The sequence below is a fragment of the Pithys albifrons genome, chromosome 5 (assembly GCF_047495875.1).
Source record: "Pithys albifrons albifrons isolate INPA30051 chromosome 5, PitAlb_v1, whole genome shotgun sequence".
Lineage (NCBI taxonomy): Eukaryota > Metazoa > Chordata > Aves > Passeriformes > Thamnophilidae > Pithys > Pithys albifrons.
Genome location: NC_092462.1, coordinates 28,478,749 through 28,494,417, shown reverse-complemented (window position 1 = coordinate 28,494,417; position 15,669 = coordinate 28,478,749). Strand labels below are relative to the sequence as shown.

Here is a 15,669-nt window from a genome sequence, read left to right as displayed (position 1 = left end):
CCCCAGAGCATAGCTAAGACACTTAATAAAAAAATGTCTAAAAGACATCTCCTTTCAGTTCAGTAGCTATATTGCACAGGAAACAGGTGCATCAGAATAATAATTCCCAAGTTCAGTGCTTATCAAAAATATTGAATACACCACTCATTTCTTCTCCAGATTAGGGACTTAAATACAGATGAAGAATGTAAGCAGTGCCAGTGCTGAAGCACAGTTTACTTCAAGAAACACTTTAATCAGTTCTTGGAAAGAACTGACAACCAGACATCAGGACAAGACTGAATACATAGAGACATCCAAGGTGGGTGCTGGGAACACTCTTACAGTATGGATTACCTTTTCTGTGAAAGCAACACAGTACACCGTTGCAAAGAGTTTTGCTGCACTCACAATGAAACCATAGTGCCTAAAGAAAAGATAATTTTTGATTGTTTTTTATTACTTCAGTTGCCCAAAAGTTTGTAATCATAAGAAATCTCAAACACATCTTTCAGTGCACACAATAAAAAACAGATGGCACGTTTTGGGTGACTCAGAAGGTGTCCCCAAAACTAATCAAACTTTGATTAGTTTAAGAGTTATTTAATGAAAACCAAATTTTCTTAACCTTTGCAGTCAGGAAAACAACTACTCATATGACAACACTATGATAATAAAAGGCTTCACCTTGAAACTACTTTGTTATTTGCCATGACTTTAGTTTTCCCTGAAATTAAAAGAGGTGATCTTGACAATTTTCCAAAGCAGGTGTACATATGGAGCAGATAAATGCTTTTGAGTCCTTCAACAACATCAATTTTTTAAATTATCTGTAATACCCAAGCCATCTAGATCAGACCCAACTGGTGATGAAGAAGGGGCTCTCCACTAGGTCATTTAATTGACAATTTAATTTGGTACATCTTGCATTTCACACTGGGAGACAATGCGGGCAGGGGAGGTATGACAGCGACAACTCAGTAATTCTGTAGTTCCAGGGGACATGAAACAGGTGGTTCTAAGCCATTTCACATTAGATGTTGTCAGAACTTCCCGCAGCACCCTCCAATCCTATTAAACTACCTGTATTGAAAGTATGAGACAACTCACCAAATCTCTCACAGATTTGCAAGACTATGCACTAACACCCATCAGTATGAGTCCAAGTTCTAGTGCTGTAAAGCCACTGCCTTGCACTTTCTGGCGTAGAGTGAGTTTTATAGATGCTACAAAACATCTCTAAAGCATCTGTGGCAGTACCATACTTACAAAGGATCACTAAATTCAAACTTCACTGGGAAAGGTGGCCTCTTTGGTGATTGCCAAAACAAACCTGGTAAGAAGAGATACTTAAGATGAAATCCTAAGGAACCAGGAACAGCAACACAACATACTCCGTGAATTCACAACAGGCATAAAGTGGCATTTGTACTTACTTCCATCCTTTAATCGTGTATCAAGGGGAAAGGAATGAAGGAGCTGAAGAGCCTAGAGGAAAAGTCAGAGTAGTTTTAGTAATTTGTCATAGACAGGTTGACATGAGCTCACTAAATCAAACCTTCTTTTCAGTAATGACATGAAATCTCAATACATTCCAATATATAGCTGAAGTAATTTAAAGAGTTAAGAAAATTCTAAGATGACTGTGTCAAGATGGAAAGCTTAAAGACAAGTACTACCAGACAGAGTGACTTGCCCATTCATTCACAAAACAAAGACGACAATGTCACCTCATCTGTACAAAGTCCAAGCAAGACACTAATTCCAAGACACAAAGCATTCCCCCCACGCTGTTGTTACTTTAGGATAATTGCCTATGAATTCAAAATTGGGAATGCAACATTTTATCAATGTGACAATTACAAGCAGAGCTTTCATTGGCATAGACATATTTATTAATAAACAATGTCATGATCACATCTTTCCTACAAAATTACACACATAATTTAAGCAACACTGTGGACCAGATTCTCTGAATGACTGGCTGTTATTTCAGACAATCTTTGAAAAAATCAGGGTTACGAAGATGAGTTCAATAACAAAGTTTAATGCAAGAAACAAAAATCTGCTGTCCTAGTAAAAGGCATCTGATAAATCCCGCTACTTTGGAAAACACAATACCTAGTTAACTGGAAAATTGCCAGGAAAATGGCTTGGAGACTACTGAACAGAGCTACTAGAGTGAGTTAATAAACCAGACCTAGAAGTGCTACAGTAGAAAGAGATGCAGCACTTTTAAGTTTCAAGTACAGTTCGTTATTTATGAAGAAATGGAAGTGAGTGCAAAGACTTGGATACCTAGTTATTATGGCTTCCAAGTTTTCTAAAATCCTCACCAGTCCAGTGGCACCTCATTTACAGGTCTTACCTACCTTATGGCTAAAGTACTTCTCAAATTTTACTCTTGCTAGTTCTACACATTGACTCCAGCTTCGAGGTCTTCTACTGAGTGTTTTAATAACATGAAAACAGCCTTCTAAGCTCTCTCCTGATTTTATTCTCTAGATAAAGAAACATAAAAATGTTAAAACAGACAAGATTCCTTCAAATCCAGTCAAACAGTAAATATGTTTTTAGGCAAAAGGAAACAGAGGGTCACTTTGTGAAATATTATTCTTTATGTGTTTATGTGATCCTCTCCACTGGGTTTTTTCCCAGGTGTTGTAGTCTACTTGATTTACTTCCACCCAGCCCTATGTACTACTGGCCATTATAGACTTATAAGAATAGACAGTAAACCATTGAATATAATCTATTACATAGTTGAATTTACTTCATACTCAGTCTGCCTCTCATTTTTTCCAGATAGTTACACATCAGTGTGGCATATACTAATCACACAGTAGCAGTGCCTCAGTCTTTCTGATACTTCTATATCATGTAAAAAGCTAGAGAACCTTTTAATTATAACACACACCAGAAATACTGTTCATCTGATTATTAGCTAATGACTTGGCCGAATCGGTCTTCTGAAAAAATTCAGAAACTAACCCAAATCTCACTGAACTTAAATAGAAACAAAATCTGTAAAGCAGTAGTTTAAACCCTGTATTTTACCCTGGCAACACTCCCTTACCTGTAAAACTTCTTCTGCTGATGGATAGGTTTGCCAGAATTTGTTAAACAATGAAGGCTTGTGAGAAAATGAACTTTCGAACTATAAGATAAAAAAATACGGCATTTTGCAAGAAGTATATCAGATCCCCCACCTTTCCAAATACACATTTAGTTATGCTGAATCCCAATAAGCTTATTCCAATTACCTTATCTCTTGCCCACTGTATCGTATGCTCAATGGCAGCTGGGAAAGACTTCAGGGTGCAAAAAGGTATTTCTTCTTCTGGGGGATCACGCTGTGTTTAAGGAGTATTGCATGTAAATGCAGGCTTATTAAAGTTTATTGCTAATAATAACTTGAGAACTTTTAGACTATTATAAGTTTAAAACTCTGCTATTATAAAATACAAACCAGCTTACTTATGCTTAGAAATTTGATTTACAAACACTAACATTATCATTTCCTCTTTATGGATGATGCCTCTTCGGTATCATGAAGAATAGTCTAAACTCAACACTAGAAAGCAAAATTGAACTCTGAAACATACACAGGTGAGATTGCCAACCAGCTTTTTCAAGATGTGCAATGAATTTCTACCTTATAAAGGCAGTTTTTTAAGAAGTTACACAGAGGAATACTGCAAGAGCTTGAACGTTCTTTCTCCCCCATCCCCATTCAAACTGAACTGCTATGTATGCTTGTAAAAACTGCTCAAATTTTATTTCCTATGAGCTTTGCCTTAGTAACCAAGGAAGTAATTATTTCCTTCAGCCATTCAAATAGACCACTTTAGACAGACACACTAATGATTAGGGAATCACAGGGCATTTTGAGACTAGCTACAAAAAGTGTGTAATGGTCTTAAAACACTTACATGACTATTATAGGACTCTGTCAGATGGGGCACAATAACTTCGGTATGTCCTTTCGTTCCCATAGTTCCAGAGTCTATAAGAGGACGCAGGTTTGCTACACAACGACTGACATGGAAAGATACAGACTATCAGCATAGAGTGTAAACACTACGCTCTTGCTTTGCAGACTTTACTAGAGTGTAACCAGAGTTTCCTCTAGGCATTTTCAGAAGAGTGGAAAGCTTATGGAAAATTCAGGACATGAACAAATGAAATAATAAGAGCTATTCAAGTTAGATCAGGATACCATAAAACTGAGCGTATGCGGATTATGAACATTAGAAATTATTTTTAAATGTAAGCATCTCTACTTTTAAATTTAAATATATATTTTTATGCATAAATAATTCAACCTTAAGACTGCCACAGTATTCTCCCCCTCATCAGAAGTCAACAGCTATTCATTTTCAAGAACTCACTCCAAGGCTCTCTGCTATGTGACCAGTTGCAGCTGCACAACAGCAGAGTTGGTTTCCACCATAAGTATAAATCTCTTCCTCCCCCTAGGCTGCATCCTTATAAAGTAACAAGGTAAATCTGAGCAATTTCCTATTAGATCTTACAAGCAGTTGCAGGACAGGAAGATTAAGAGCAGAAAAGCAGAGCTCATATGGAACATGAAAAGCAGTCCTTGCTTCCTTTCCACACCATACCTATCAATGTATCTTCTTGCTTCAACATTGTCCAAAGCAGTTACAATCACATCTTGCTTGGTATAGAATTCATCACTGTAAGTGTTCTCAGTGGCTGGACAAACTTTATTAATATCTGAGTCAATCTTTACAGAAGGATTGATGTTTAGAGTGGCTTCTGCTGCAGTATAGCTCTTAAATTTCTGAAAGTATGAATACATAGATATATATTAACAATATGGACATAAAGAACATTTGAGACACAAGTATAGACTTCATTTGCTGATCAAACAACAATTCACTGACAAAAATGTTAGTATGCAAAACATACAATACAGGAAATTTTTTAATCATATACCTCTCTCACTGATAAATATCTTAACACAGTTTCATTTTTATTTAAATTACTGTGTCAGAGACGATATGGTGAAAGTGCTTAAATGGTGCAAAGGTTTATTGAGTAACAAAATGATGCCACATGCTGCCTCTCACACTCTCAAAATGCCCTAAGAAAGGAGCAGTTCCTGACTGTCAGAGGACAAACTCATTAGTAACTGTGACCATGTCTATGCAGCACAGACATCAAACACTCGTGAATCATCACATTACTGCAATGTATTCCACACAAACCCAATTTCAGAAGCTAAACTGAAACAGAGTTCTTAACCTACCTGACACTTCTAGCCACACTACATTCAGTTATCTAGGAATCAGCACTCAAGACAGTGTGGCTTCTGAAAGCTTGCAGGATTCAACTTCCATTTATCCAAAGTGTAATCTGTTCCCAGATTTGCTACACATAAACAGGAGGCAGAAATTTCAGCTGCTGGGTATTGGGCAGGGGAAAACTTTTTCCACATTGCTGTCAAGATCTGAGCCACCTTTTTGATTTTGTGCTGTGTTTCCAAGTACAGGAATGTTCTCTCTGCTTCTAAGGAATTAACAGCTATGTCACACATTTACAGAATGTACTATTTTTTTTCAAAGTTATTTATCAGCTTAATGAAGACTGAATTAAGTCAGAAGATAGAAATTTTGGTGAAGTTCCATTAGCAGTAGCACTACTGAGCTTTATTGAGAACAATTCTGCCAGCACTGTCTATTTGTTTTTATTTTCCCTGAAATTTCAATAGTATAGTAAAGCAGTTCTGATGCATAAGAAGCTGCTATGGGTTAATGTAACATAGCACTCCTCATCTGATTGTCAAGTTTGAGATGTTTCATTAGTGAAAGACAGCAGTACACACTCAGATTAGACAATCCAATTTTGCTCAACTAGTTCTAGTGAGAAGTGGGATACCATTGCAGTTTTCTAGGTATTGTTTTTAAAAAGCCTGGATTTCATTACAGCCTTTAAGCCTTTTCTAGACAGAAGCACAGACACTCACAATTCAGCTCTCTATGGCAACACAGGACAGGGAAACATGACAATAGTTCAGAAAATTTACTGAATAAGAAAGCCTACCTGTATGTGATGAGGCCGAAAAAGAAACTGCCTGTTCAGGTTGGATTTCTCTATCAAGTCTGGATCTGTAATTGTAACCTAAGTCAGAAGCGACAAAAAGCAACAGCCGAAGTTACAATTTAAATGTAGCACTGAGCAATGATATTGATGCAACATCTACAGACACTTTACAAAACAAAGCATTGCTGTTGACATCAGCTCTGGCTAACAGTTCTGCCTATCTCAACTGATTAAATTTTGCTTTAAAATCAAAATACAGCAAGACTGCTGTGTGTTCTGTTTCTCACTGCACACTTCTTTCACTCTATGCCAAGGCCATCGTACCCTCTACATAGAGAACAACCTGAAAAAAAGACTTTGACTTTTCAGATTTTTAGCAGTTTAATTATTTAACTATTCCTTGTCACATTACTTTTTAATAAGAGAAGTGAAGTTAACAGGTGACTTACCAATCCTTTGTCTTGCCCAGTACCAACACCAAGAAGTGCAAAGTTTTTTAGCATTTCACAGCCTATTGCTCCACAGCCAACCTAAAGAAAATTACAATTTTAGTCAGAAACATAAGTGAAAAGCATGGAAACAAGTACAACAGGTAAGTCCCATTAAAATTTTGGACCACATATTCTGCAGTGGCACACATCAGGGCTGCTCTCACTAATTTGAAAACAGTGGACATTAGCTGTATCAACAAAGCATTTGCAAAAAGTGTGTGTCAGTCATACTCACCAAGAAAACATTCAAATCATGGAGCTTCTGGGACAGAGAGTGTCCAATACAAGCTCTCAAGGCGTCATACCTATCTCCCCTATGCAGGCACAGGAGACAAAAACAGGAGACTAGCAAGTTGCCATTTATCACTGATGCCAAACTGTACATGAACATAACTAAGTCAGATGGAATCTATCATTCCTGTTGCTCCCATGCTCAAACAAGATATACATTCTAACCCCCAAACCTGTCCCACCAGCAAATGGCATTGAATTAAGTTTAAAAGACATCTTGGATCCCTGCTTGAGACTCAGGCATAAACAGTACGTAAGGTAGCAGACTGTAGTTATATTTACCGTGGAAGAAATTCTTCAGAGCCCACCTTCTCGAGAGGTGTTACAATGTCTAACACATCTATATAGAGCTGGAAAAAAAGAAAAAAAGAAAATAATACACAATAAAAACCTGTGAAAAACATTCATGTTATTTTAATTTAAAAAACTAACTATTTTCTCTGAACAACAGTCTAGAAATCTAGAAGCACTAAGTTTTTACTGTCAGTGGAGGACTACAAAGCATTTGGTACCCTACAGTTTACTTCATAATTTTAGTGGACAGGAAAAAGCATCTGGACACAGAAGGGAAAAAAATCTCACTCAAACAAGCAAGGACAGGCACGGTACCCTTCCAAAGGTAACTGTGAAGACTGTCAGGTTTTTTAATCTAACTGTACTCTGGTATTTATCCTCAGTTTCAAAGTACTGCTCTTATGTACAGTAGCTTAAGCTGGCATCTGCCCTGCATCACATCTTTGCAGCCATGCACTGACAAGCCAATGCTCCCTTTCCCTTTGTGAAAAAAACAATGTGCTGTGTGAACTCCAAATACAAAAATTTTAAATAAAAATGGCTGCACTTTTATTGTACACATAAAAACACTGTGCTTTTTCTAAATTTAGTCTCCAGTTTTTTGGTTATTTCCAGGTTATAAAAGTTGTTTAGGTTATTTTCATCATCTAGCATTTATACACAATTATCTATTCATAACATGTCAAAATAAACATCCAAAAACAAAGAGAGCCTTACCCACTGCTGCAATGGAGAAAATTTTCCTGTTACTGCTTTCAAGACTTCCTGGCTAGCAACACCACCCACTGCTGCAGCCAGAGGAGGCAGAAATCCCTGAGCAGTCCTAGACAGCCATTTTACCACATCACCATTCACCTGAGGCTGAAAAGTAAGAGGTAATAACAGATTTATCCCCTCAGTTAGCAAGTCGGTACTTGATAGTTTCACAGATTATTGTTCTTCTTCAGTAAAAGACAGGCAAATTATTTCACTCTGACTAGCAAAAAAGATTCCAGTCAAGACAGATTCACCATATACCTGGTATTTGTCATCTGCATTTGTTTAAAAACTTGATTCATATAGCCACAGGATTCAGCCTTCCTGTCAGGTGAACATTCAGTTAAACCTGTGCTGAAACACCATTCTGTTCCCTTGCACAGCCTTCAGAAAGCCAGCTGATCCATCTAAAGATGGATAGAGAGACCAGAACAAGGACTGACAACTAAAGCATGACCTTAAGACAAGTAAATAAGCACATAAAAAAAATGACTCATAATGACAATGATTCCTTACTTTGTTTTCCAGTGTTTCACTTATAGACATGGCTATTTTCAGCATTTCCTCGGCATCCTGAAGGCATCTAGACACCAGGGTAGAAATAAGAATGATAAGTCCTTCTAGAAACACAACCCATGGAAAGAAAAAACAATGGATACAGTAGGAAGAGTCTGGGAATTTACAGTAAGAATAAAGATGTAATTCTAAATGTTAGGGTGAGCTCGAGAACAGGAGTCTCAGTGTAAAAGCCCATGTGTAAGTACAGTCTTAAGATTTATACTTTGTAAGTAGTTTTGTTTCATTTAGCTCAAAATTATGCACATCAAGAACTACAGCAGAATAAAAAATACTGAAAATGAAAACCAAATCACTTACATCTTTTTTAACTCATAAAATACGAGATAAGTCAGGATCACTGAAACAACTTTTCCATATTAATTCCAGAAGGTAAAAAAAAGAAAAAAAAAAAGCAGAGAAGGCCTTCTTGAAGAAGCCTTTTCTGTCTCCCTGGGCCCATAAAGTGTTATTGCTACATCAGGAAAGCCCTGTTACAACACCCAGACATGAAATAAGCAACATTTTTAGTTTCATTTTCAACTTTTCATTTCTATGTGGTGTATTAAGTACCAGACAGACAAGGCATCCTGCTGCATAACAAACCAGAAACTACAATAAAAACAAAGATCTGTCTGATTCAAGGCTTAGCAAACACAAAACTGCTGCATTACCCAATGTTTGGTCCACGACCAAAGTTCTCCTGGAAGTGGTTCAAGGCAAGCATGGCAACATGGACCTGCAAAGGTGTCTGTTAAGACAACAACAGCTGTTTGTCAGCTACAAACTGGACAAAAATGAAGGAAACAAAACCAACTATTTGAACTCTCCTGTTACTATTTCACTTCCTTGTCTCTTAACCACAATTCTCAAAAGAAGTTTTTTAATAGCATTAAAAAGGGAATTTGAAATACCTTACACTAATGTTTTTACAAAAAGTATTACTCAGTTGCAATGCAATACCCTTCAAGCACATTTAGCACTCACTTCAACTAAGTCCGACTGAAGAGCCCCCAAAAGAATTTCGTGCTGAAACTGGAAAATGCAGTTTCTTCTTTCAACTAGATATCATAATTCATTGAATTTTCCCAAACATCAATAACAGAGCCCAGCATTAAGCATGAAAAGTATAAATCTTAACAGTTAAGTCAGACCTTATACTGTCTAACAAACAAAAAATCATTAGTCAATATTTTTAGTTTAAGATTTTAATAAGCTGGAGACTTACATGCCTTGTATGTCCATAACACTTAATTAAAACTGTATTAGAGGCAAATACTGCTAGTGTCTTCTCAGATTTTAAAAATACCTCTGAATCATTTTTTTGAAGAAACAAAAAAATATTCTTACACTATTAATTCCAGTTACCAACAAACCTATCATCACCTTTTTATGATTATCCCAGCTTTGCCAGCAACATGCTATTTTAAACCAAATATAATTGAATACAGGAAAAAATAATTTTGTCACTTGCAAAATTTCCACTCCCCTGAATTAAAGACTTATCAAACCCTGAGATTTTAACCAGCAGAGATGGCTGAGCTGTGCATTTACAATACACTTAGTGCAAATTATGGATAACAGGCCTCTACAGTGATCTAAACAATAATGTATATTCTTTTGTGTGAGTACATAAACTGGTACCTCACTTTTACTTCACACTTTAAAATGGTATTTAACTACTAGAGAATAGTTAGGAAATTGTTTTATTATAAGCATAAAGCTACAGATTACAACATGTAGCTTTAATATTAGAGAATTTATGCCCAAATCCCCACATGCTAATTACCTCAGGCTTGCTAAAATCTGCAACAAGGCATAATGGATTTGTTATCTGCTTCTCCAACCGTTCCTGGAAAAATAGAATTCATGACAACACCATACTACTTAAGAACATAACAGTTGCTACCACCTGACAAAACAATACTCTTTCTGAAGAGACTAAGAAACGTATCTTTTCTTACTTATGTTTTCTTTATTATTAATAAAAAAAGATGCTTAAAATAATCATCTACTGCAAGTTCTGTCTATCAAAAAAGGTCAGAGAGAGGTTTCACACCCTAATACCAAGACTCATCTTTAAGCAGGTATGATTTTCGGGGTTGTCCTGTGCAGAGTCAGGAGCTGGACTCCATGATCCTTGTGAGTCCCTTACAACAACGGACTCTATGACTCTAGGAAACTGCTCTGAGATCAGTTACCAGAGGTTTCATTGGCAACTGGCTGTTTGCTTGTAGAACTTCCCCACTCAGGAGAAACAGGAAGCTACTGCTTCACAGAGACAAAATACAGTGCTGTGCATTCTCACATCAGAAGCAGCTGGTCCTTGCTCCCAGCTTTTTAGAAGAATGCTTGAGGGCAATCAGGATCTACATTCTGTAGGCCCAAAAAGACACAGCACCACGAGCATTGCAAGCCCTCTTACACAAACTCATCCAGCTGTCTCTTCTCAGGCAGCCACCAAGAAACCACATATTCATAGACCTTTATGAAGTCTCCAGCAGTACAGGGATAGGCGGCCCATAATTATTTTTTTTCTCTATAGTGGTAGGTAACTTTGAAATATTTCCTATTCTCTGTGGTTTAGTAAATCAGTATCACTATTCTCATACAAAGAAGTTAGCATACACCCAAATCACTGGTAACAAAATCACATATCTGCTGAACTCTGCCTACAGTGCTCAGATCATTAATGCTCAAGAACCCAGTTATGTCAAGTATACACTTACAAAGTAAAACATCTTGGGAGTCTTCACTTGCACAGCTATGCCTCCGTGCAAGTAGGGCTCCATTTCTGATGTATCCCCAATGCTGAAGGAATAAGGTGACACCACTGAAAAGAGAAGAGAATAAACAGTGCCTGATAATTCAATGTGCCACTGGATGCTACAGTTCTGTGTACAACAAAGTGAGGTTTCACCAGTGCTTATGGTGCTGCAATTTTTTAGTGTGCAGCCTTGCTTTGAAAGCATAAACACAGCTGATCCTCCTAACAGGATTGTCCCTCTGCCAGTTTTTGGGTTAAAGTATTAGTGTCACACGATCTGTTATGAAATGAGCTTTTTTAAGTGGCAGCAGATTTAACAAGAATTCTGATGACCACAGCTCTATAACAAAAATGAAATCAATCACAGTTTTATTTACATTGTGCACAGCAGTGTCCAGAATACTGCTCAGAGTAGGATTTTAGCCCTGTGACTAGAACACCAGGCAATAAAAAAGGGCAGTTGGAGCATTTTGTCACATCTTCCCCTTTATACACATGAAGCATCATTCAGACAAAACAAGAAGACACAATAATTGTTACTTCATGGAAAACTGAAACCAAAAGCTAGGCCATGATTAAAAGGAAGGAACTGACCACAGCATCAGCACCAGCAAAAACACAGGGGTCCAGAGAAAATACGATTCAACCACATGTTTCAAAGGTATTGTTTTTTGTCTCAGACTGCAAAATACTTAAAAGCAACCAACCCCCACCAACTTGCTCTCTCTTTTCCTTTAAACAAACAGGAATTCAAATCTAGGAACTGGGAAATTCTTCAGCATCCAAAGGGAACCAAGCAGTATGCCTTGAGACATGCATGAAGCAGAACAAAGCAGGGTGGACATAAATCATGGAAATCATTTCAAAAGCATGCCTAGAAGACAGCCATGTCAGGACATCACTGTACACTTATTTTGTCACCCAAAAAAACCTAAATGGCAAAAAATGACAGACTACTATCCAAAACCATGACAGAATCCCAGGCATTATGGGACCCTCCAAAAACCAAACCAGTTTCATCAGCCAACTAATAATGATCAGCTCAGGGGATGCCAACCAGGTTCCACTAGCTAAGCATTTCCACTGGCAGGAATTAACTCTTCAGAGTTCAGAAAGACTTTACTTAATGTAAATGGAGTCAAGACAACAACAGGAAGACCTTTTGCACCAAAAGGCAATTTTTTTGTGCAAGCTCACTGGAAGTCTGCATAATCCATCACTCTGGCATCAGTAACTAAGACTACAGTGACCTAAACCAGGCCAAAAAATAAATACCTTACAAATGAGTCAGCAAGTTTACCTGTTATTCGGTGTGTGGATCCATTTAAGCATGACATTCCATTAACTTCCCGAAATGTTAAGAACTGTCCTGTTTCAAGCCTGTGTGGATGATTTTCAAGGCAAGTGACAATACCAGGATTTGACTGAAATCAAAAATGGCAAAGGTAGCAAGAAGAAAAGTGTCTTGCGCTAAGGAGTCATTTTATTGTAGGCACATAGCTTTTTGTCCACTGAAACTGCAGCCTCTAATACTTTTTACACCTCATTTCTGACACAGCAAGAGTGTTACCTATAACAACATTTTCAGTCCTACTATTTTCAGTTTAAGTGTTTCTATAGCACACATTTGGTCATTTTCACTGTTTATAATTCTCAGCATGTTCGCAAACTGCATTTGTTATTTCTTACCAATAAAACTGTCCTGTTCCAAAATAACAGTAAATTTATCTCTTTTTTTCTAAACCAAAAATAGACTATGCATACAAAGCAATTTTCTCAGGCATTAAGAAATAAAGTCCTTTGAATAGTCCTTACTACTCCATGCTTCCTTTCTGTCTGATCTCCTTAAAAAGGACACCTCAAACTCATTCTTGAAAGTTGGAAAGCTTACAAAGTTTGACATCAGCATACAGGAGACAGCCTCAGCACATCATGAACAAGCTTACACTTGCAGGAATCTTGGACAACTTCTAATCCTGTTAAAGGATGTCATGCCAACCTCCCATGCAGAGATACCTCACTGCAGTTTGGACAGCTCATCAAAACCTTGTGGTGCAGCTCAGGCTGTAACTTGCAATCAAGCCTAGCCTATAAAGTCTCCTACCATCTCCTCCCGAGTTCCCAATATTAGAAAGATTTCAGTTAAGTAGCATAAAACTTAATTACAGTGGACCACATTCTCTGTGGCAAGAAACAATGGCAAAGGAGTTGACAGGAAGAAAATTCATCTCTGCTTTAGGGACAGAGTGCCACCTTGATCCTGTCTACAGAAAAAAGCCACTTAAGGGTATTGAGCTTTAATTTACATCAGTTTTACACTTCAAAGTGAAAGCAAGGTACAACTAATTTGAAGTACCAGATTACGAAGCACAGGATATATATATATAAATATGTATTCATTCCTAGGGCGGTCCCGTGGTGTAAAGGAGAGCACTCTGGACTCTGAATCCCAAGGAACTGAGTTCAAGTCTCAGTGGGGGGACCGTCCCCTGGCAGTTCAATGCCTCCCTGCCATCTCATCCCGTCAGATCTCGGATGCTCAGCAGGGTCAGCTCTGGTTAGTACCGGGGGCTGTGACAGTCCTGAGGACTTCACTGTCACTGTCCAAGCTCGCTTGGCCATGGCAGGTGGACCTTAGGACTTAAATGGTGGGGCCAGTTCCACTCACGCTGTGCCTCACCTAAAACATCCACTGCGCAGGCTGGAAGGGCACACCCACGTGGGGAGAGCCCTGCCCAAATCTTCATTCACAAAGTCTGGCCATACGTACATACATACATTCATTCCTTGACTTGCTAGGTAATCAGCACAAGCCATGAAACTCAACTGTGTACTCTTTATGTAACAAATGAGAACAATCAAGTCATCCATTCTCTTTTAAAGGCACCAAAGAACAGGCTACCCAAATCATCATATCATGAGCTTTAATCCAGAACAAAACCAACCAACATGCTATACAACCCCCTCTAGTTTTGTTAATATTACATCTAGACTGGACATAGGACAAAAGATTTGCTGCCAGATGAGTCAGATGACTGTAATTCTAGAGTTGAAAAAGTGACCTAAAGTAATCTCCACTTATAAAACAAAAATACAAGATCAAATGGACATGCTAACATTCTACACTGGAAGCATTAGCAATAACATCCTCTTCTCATTGCCTCTGCTTTGGTAGGTTAGAATAAACCCCTAAATTTCTTTTTAAAACAAGCTCTCAATCCCTTTGACTATTCCAGTAGTCCTCCTCTATACATGTTGCAGTTTCTTACAAAAAGAGCTACTTTCATGCCTATTTCAGGGCTTCCTTAGAAAATTTATCCTAATTCTACACGTAAATTACATCCCCTTCTCTCTACATCTCATTTCTTTTTCTTTCTCATTCTCCAATTAAAAGGAAAAATTCAGTATTATCATGTTACATAGCAAATAACAATCAGGAGGCATCACTACACTCTACAATGTTAGTTAGCATGGTTGATTTCGACTGAGACACAAGAACAAAGTAACTTTGCCTCTAATACACTGCCAATTTCAAACTGCTTTTTCAAATAGCCAATAGCAAGTCATTATAAAAAAAGTAAAGCAGCACAACTTTCACCCCTTACTTGTGTTATATTTGAAATGAAGATCTCCTTTGGCTCCTCTCCTGTCGTATCCAGCACTTCAAATTCATCACCAAAGTCACAAAACAAACGTGAACATACCCCATATACATCTGCACTGATAAACTACAAGAAAAAGTAAAAATCATGAGTATCTCCAGAATAGCACAAGTCAAAGGAATGATGACTCACACTAAACCCTGTTGAAGGCTAGCAGGTTTAAATTCTGAGGTGGAAACCTGTCGTGTGTACCCAGGCCACTAGGTACATAGCACAGCATTCACAACGGACTTTGAACTTGCATGACCATTTCTGAACCCATACACAAAAAACAGGAATCACACCAATATGCAGTGAAATATTGCCATTTCTACTACTGTTACATTCAGCCTCAGCATGTTCTTCAGTCTCAGTGCATTCTTTCAGAACAATTATGAGTTAACAGTCAAAACTATTTCTTTAACACATTTTTTTTTAATTAAGAACCCAGCTATGGGGATCTGTGCTGGCATCTACATAACACCAGACACACATACAGAGTGGCAGCAACGTATTCCCACAACTCCTACTGCCCCATCAATATGTCATCTGATTCTCCATTTTTGGAAAGAACATGCTGGATGTCCAGAATGCTCACTTCACAGACTACTCATGTGTTTCACTTTTTCTATTACCTTAATAGGTGGTTGCTGAGCATGACAGAAGTCATTAATCTTCTTCTGCAGCAACAGACTTACTTCAGTCAATATGACACACTGTGAACAAGAAGAGAAACACTTGTAAGACACTGAAAGCAATCAATACTTTAAGGCTATGGAAAAAGTAATACTAAGAGTTACTCAGGTATCCTGACTCCTATCCCCCA

At 37.8% G+C, this 15,669-nt stretch overlaps 1 protein-coding gene across 2 annotated transcripts in view; it reads right to left on the bottom strand.

Moving 5' to 3' along the window:
* Positions 1-15,669, bottom strand: part of UBA6 (ubiquitin like modifier activating enzyme 6) — a 31,056-nt gene that overhangs the window by 7,864 nt on the left and 7,523 nt on the right. For both annotated transcript variants that reach the window (XM_071556043.1, XM_071556042.1), the window contains 20 exons: positions 15,479-15,559; positions 14,808-14,930; positions 12,503-12,626; positions 11,165-11,268; positions 10,225-10,287; positions 9,110-9,186; positions 8,397-8,463; positions 7,842-7,985; positions 7,113-7,180; positions 6,775-6,853; positions 6,498-6,578; positions 6,049-6,126; positions 4,605-4,786; positions 3,912-4,017; positions 3,243-3,332; positions 3,056-3,136; positions 2,352-2,480; positions 1,416-1,467; positions 1,249-1,312; positions 337-406 (listed from right to left, as the gene is read on the bottom strand). In XM_071556043.1, coding sequence (XP_071412144.1) covers positions 337-406; positions 1,249-1,312; positions 1,416-1,467; positions 2,352-2,480; positions 3,056-3,136; positions 3,243-3,332; positions 3,912-4,017; positions 4,605-4,786; positions 6,049-6,126; positions 6,498-6,578; positions 6,775-6,853; positions 7,113-7,180; positions 7,842-7,985; positions 8,397-8,463; positions 9,110-9,186; positions 10,225-10,287; positions 11,165-11,268; positions 12,503-12,626; positions 14,808-14,930; positions 15,479-15,559 — 1,863 coding nt within the window. The remainder of the gene's footprint in view (positions 1-336; positions 407-1,248; positions 1,313-1,415; positions 1,468-2,351; positions 2,481-3,055; positions 3,137-3,242; positions 3,333-3,911; positions 4,018-4,604; positions 4,787-6,048; positions 6,127-6,497; positions 6,579-6,774; positions 6,854-7,112; positions 7,181-7,841; positions 7,986-8,396; positions 8,464-9,109; positions 9,187-10,224; positions 10,288-11,164; positions 11,269-12,502; positions 12,627-14,807; positions 14,931-15,478; positions 15,560-15,669) is intronic.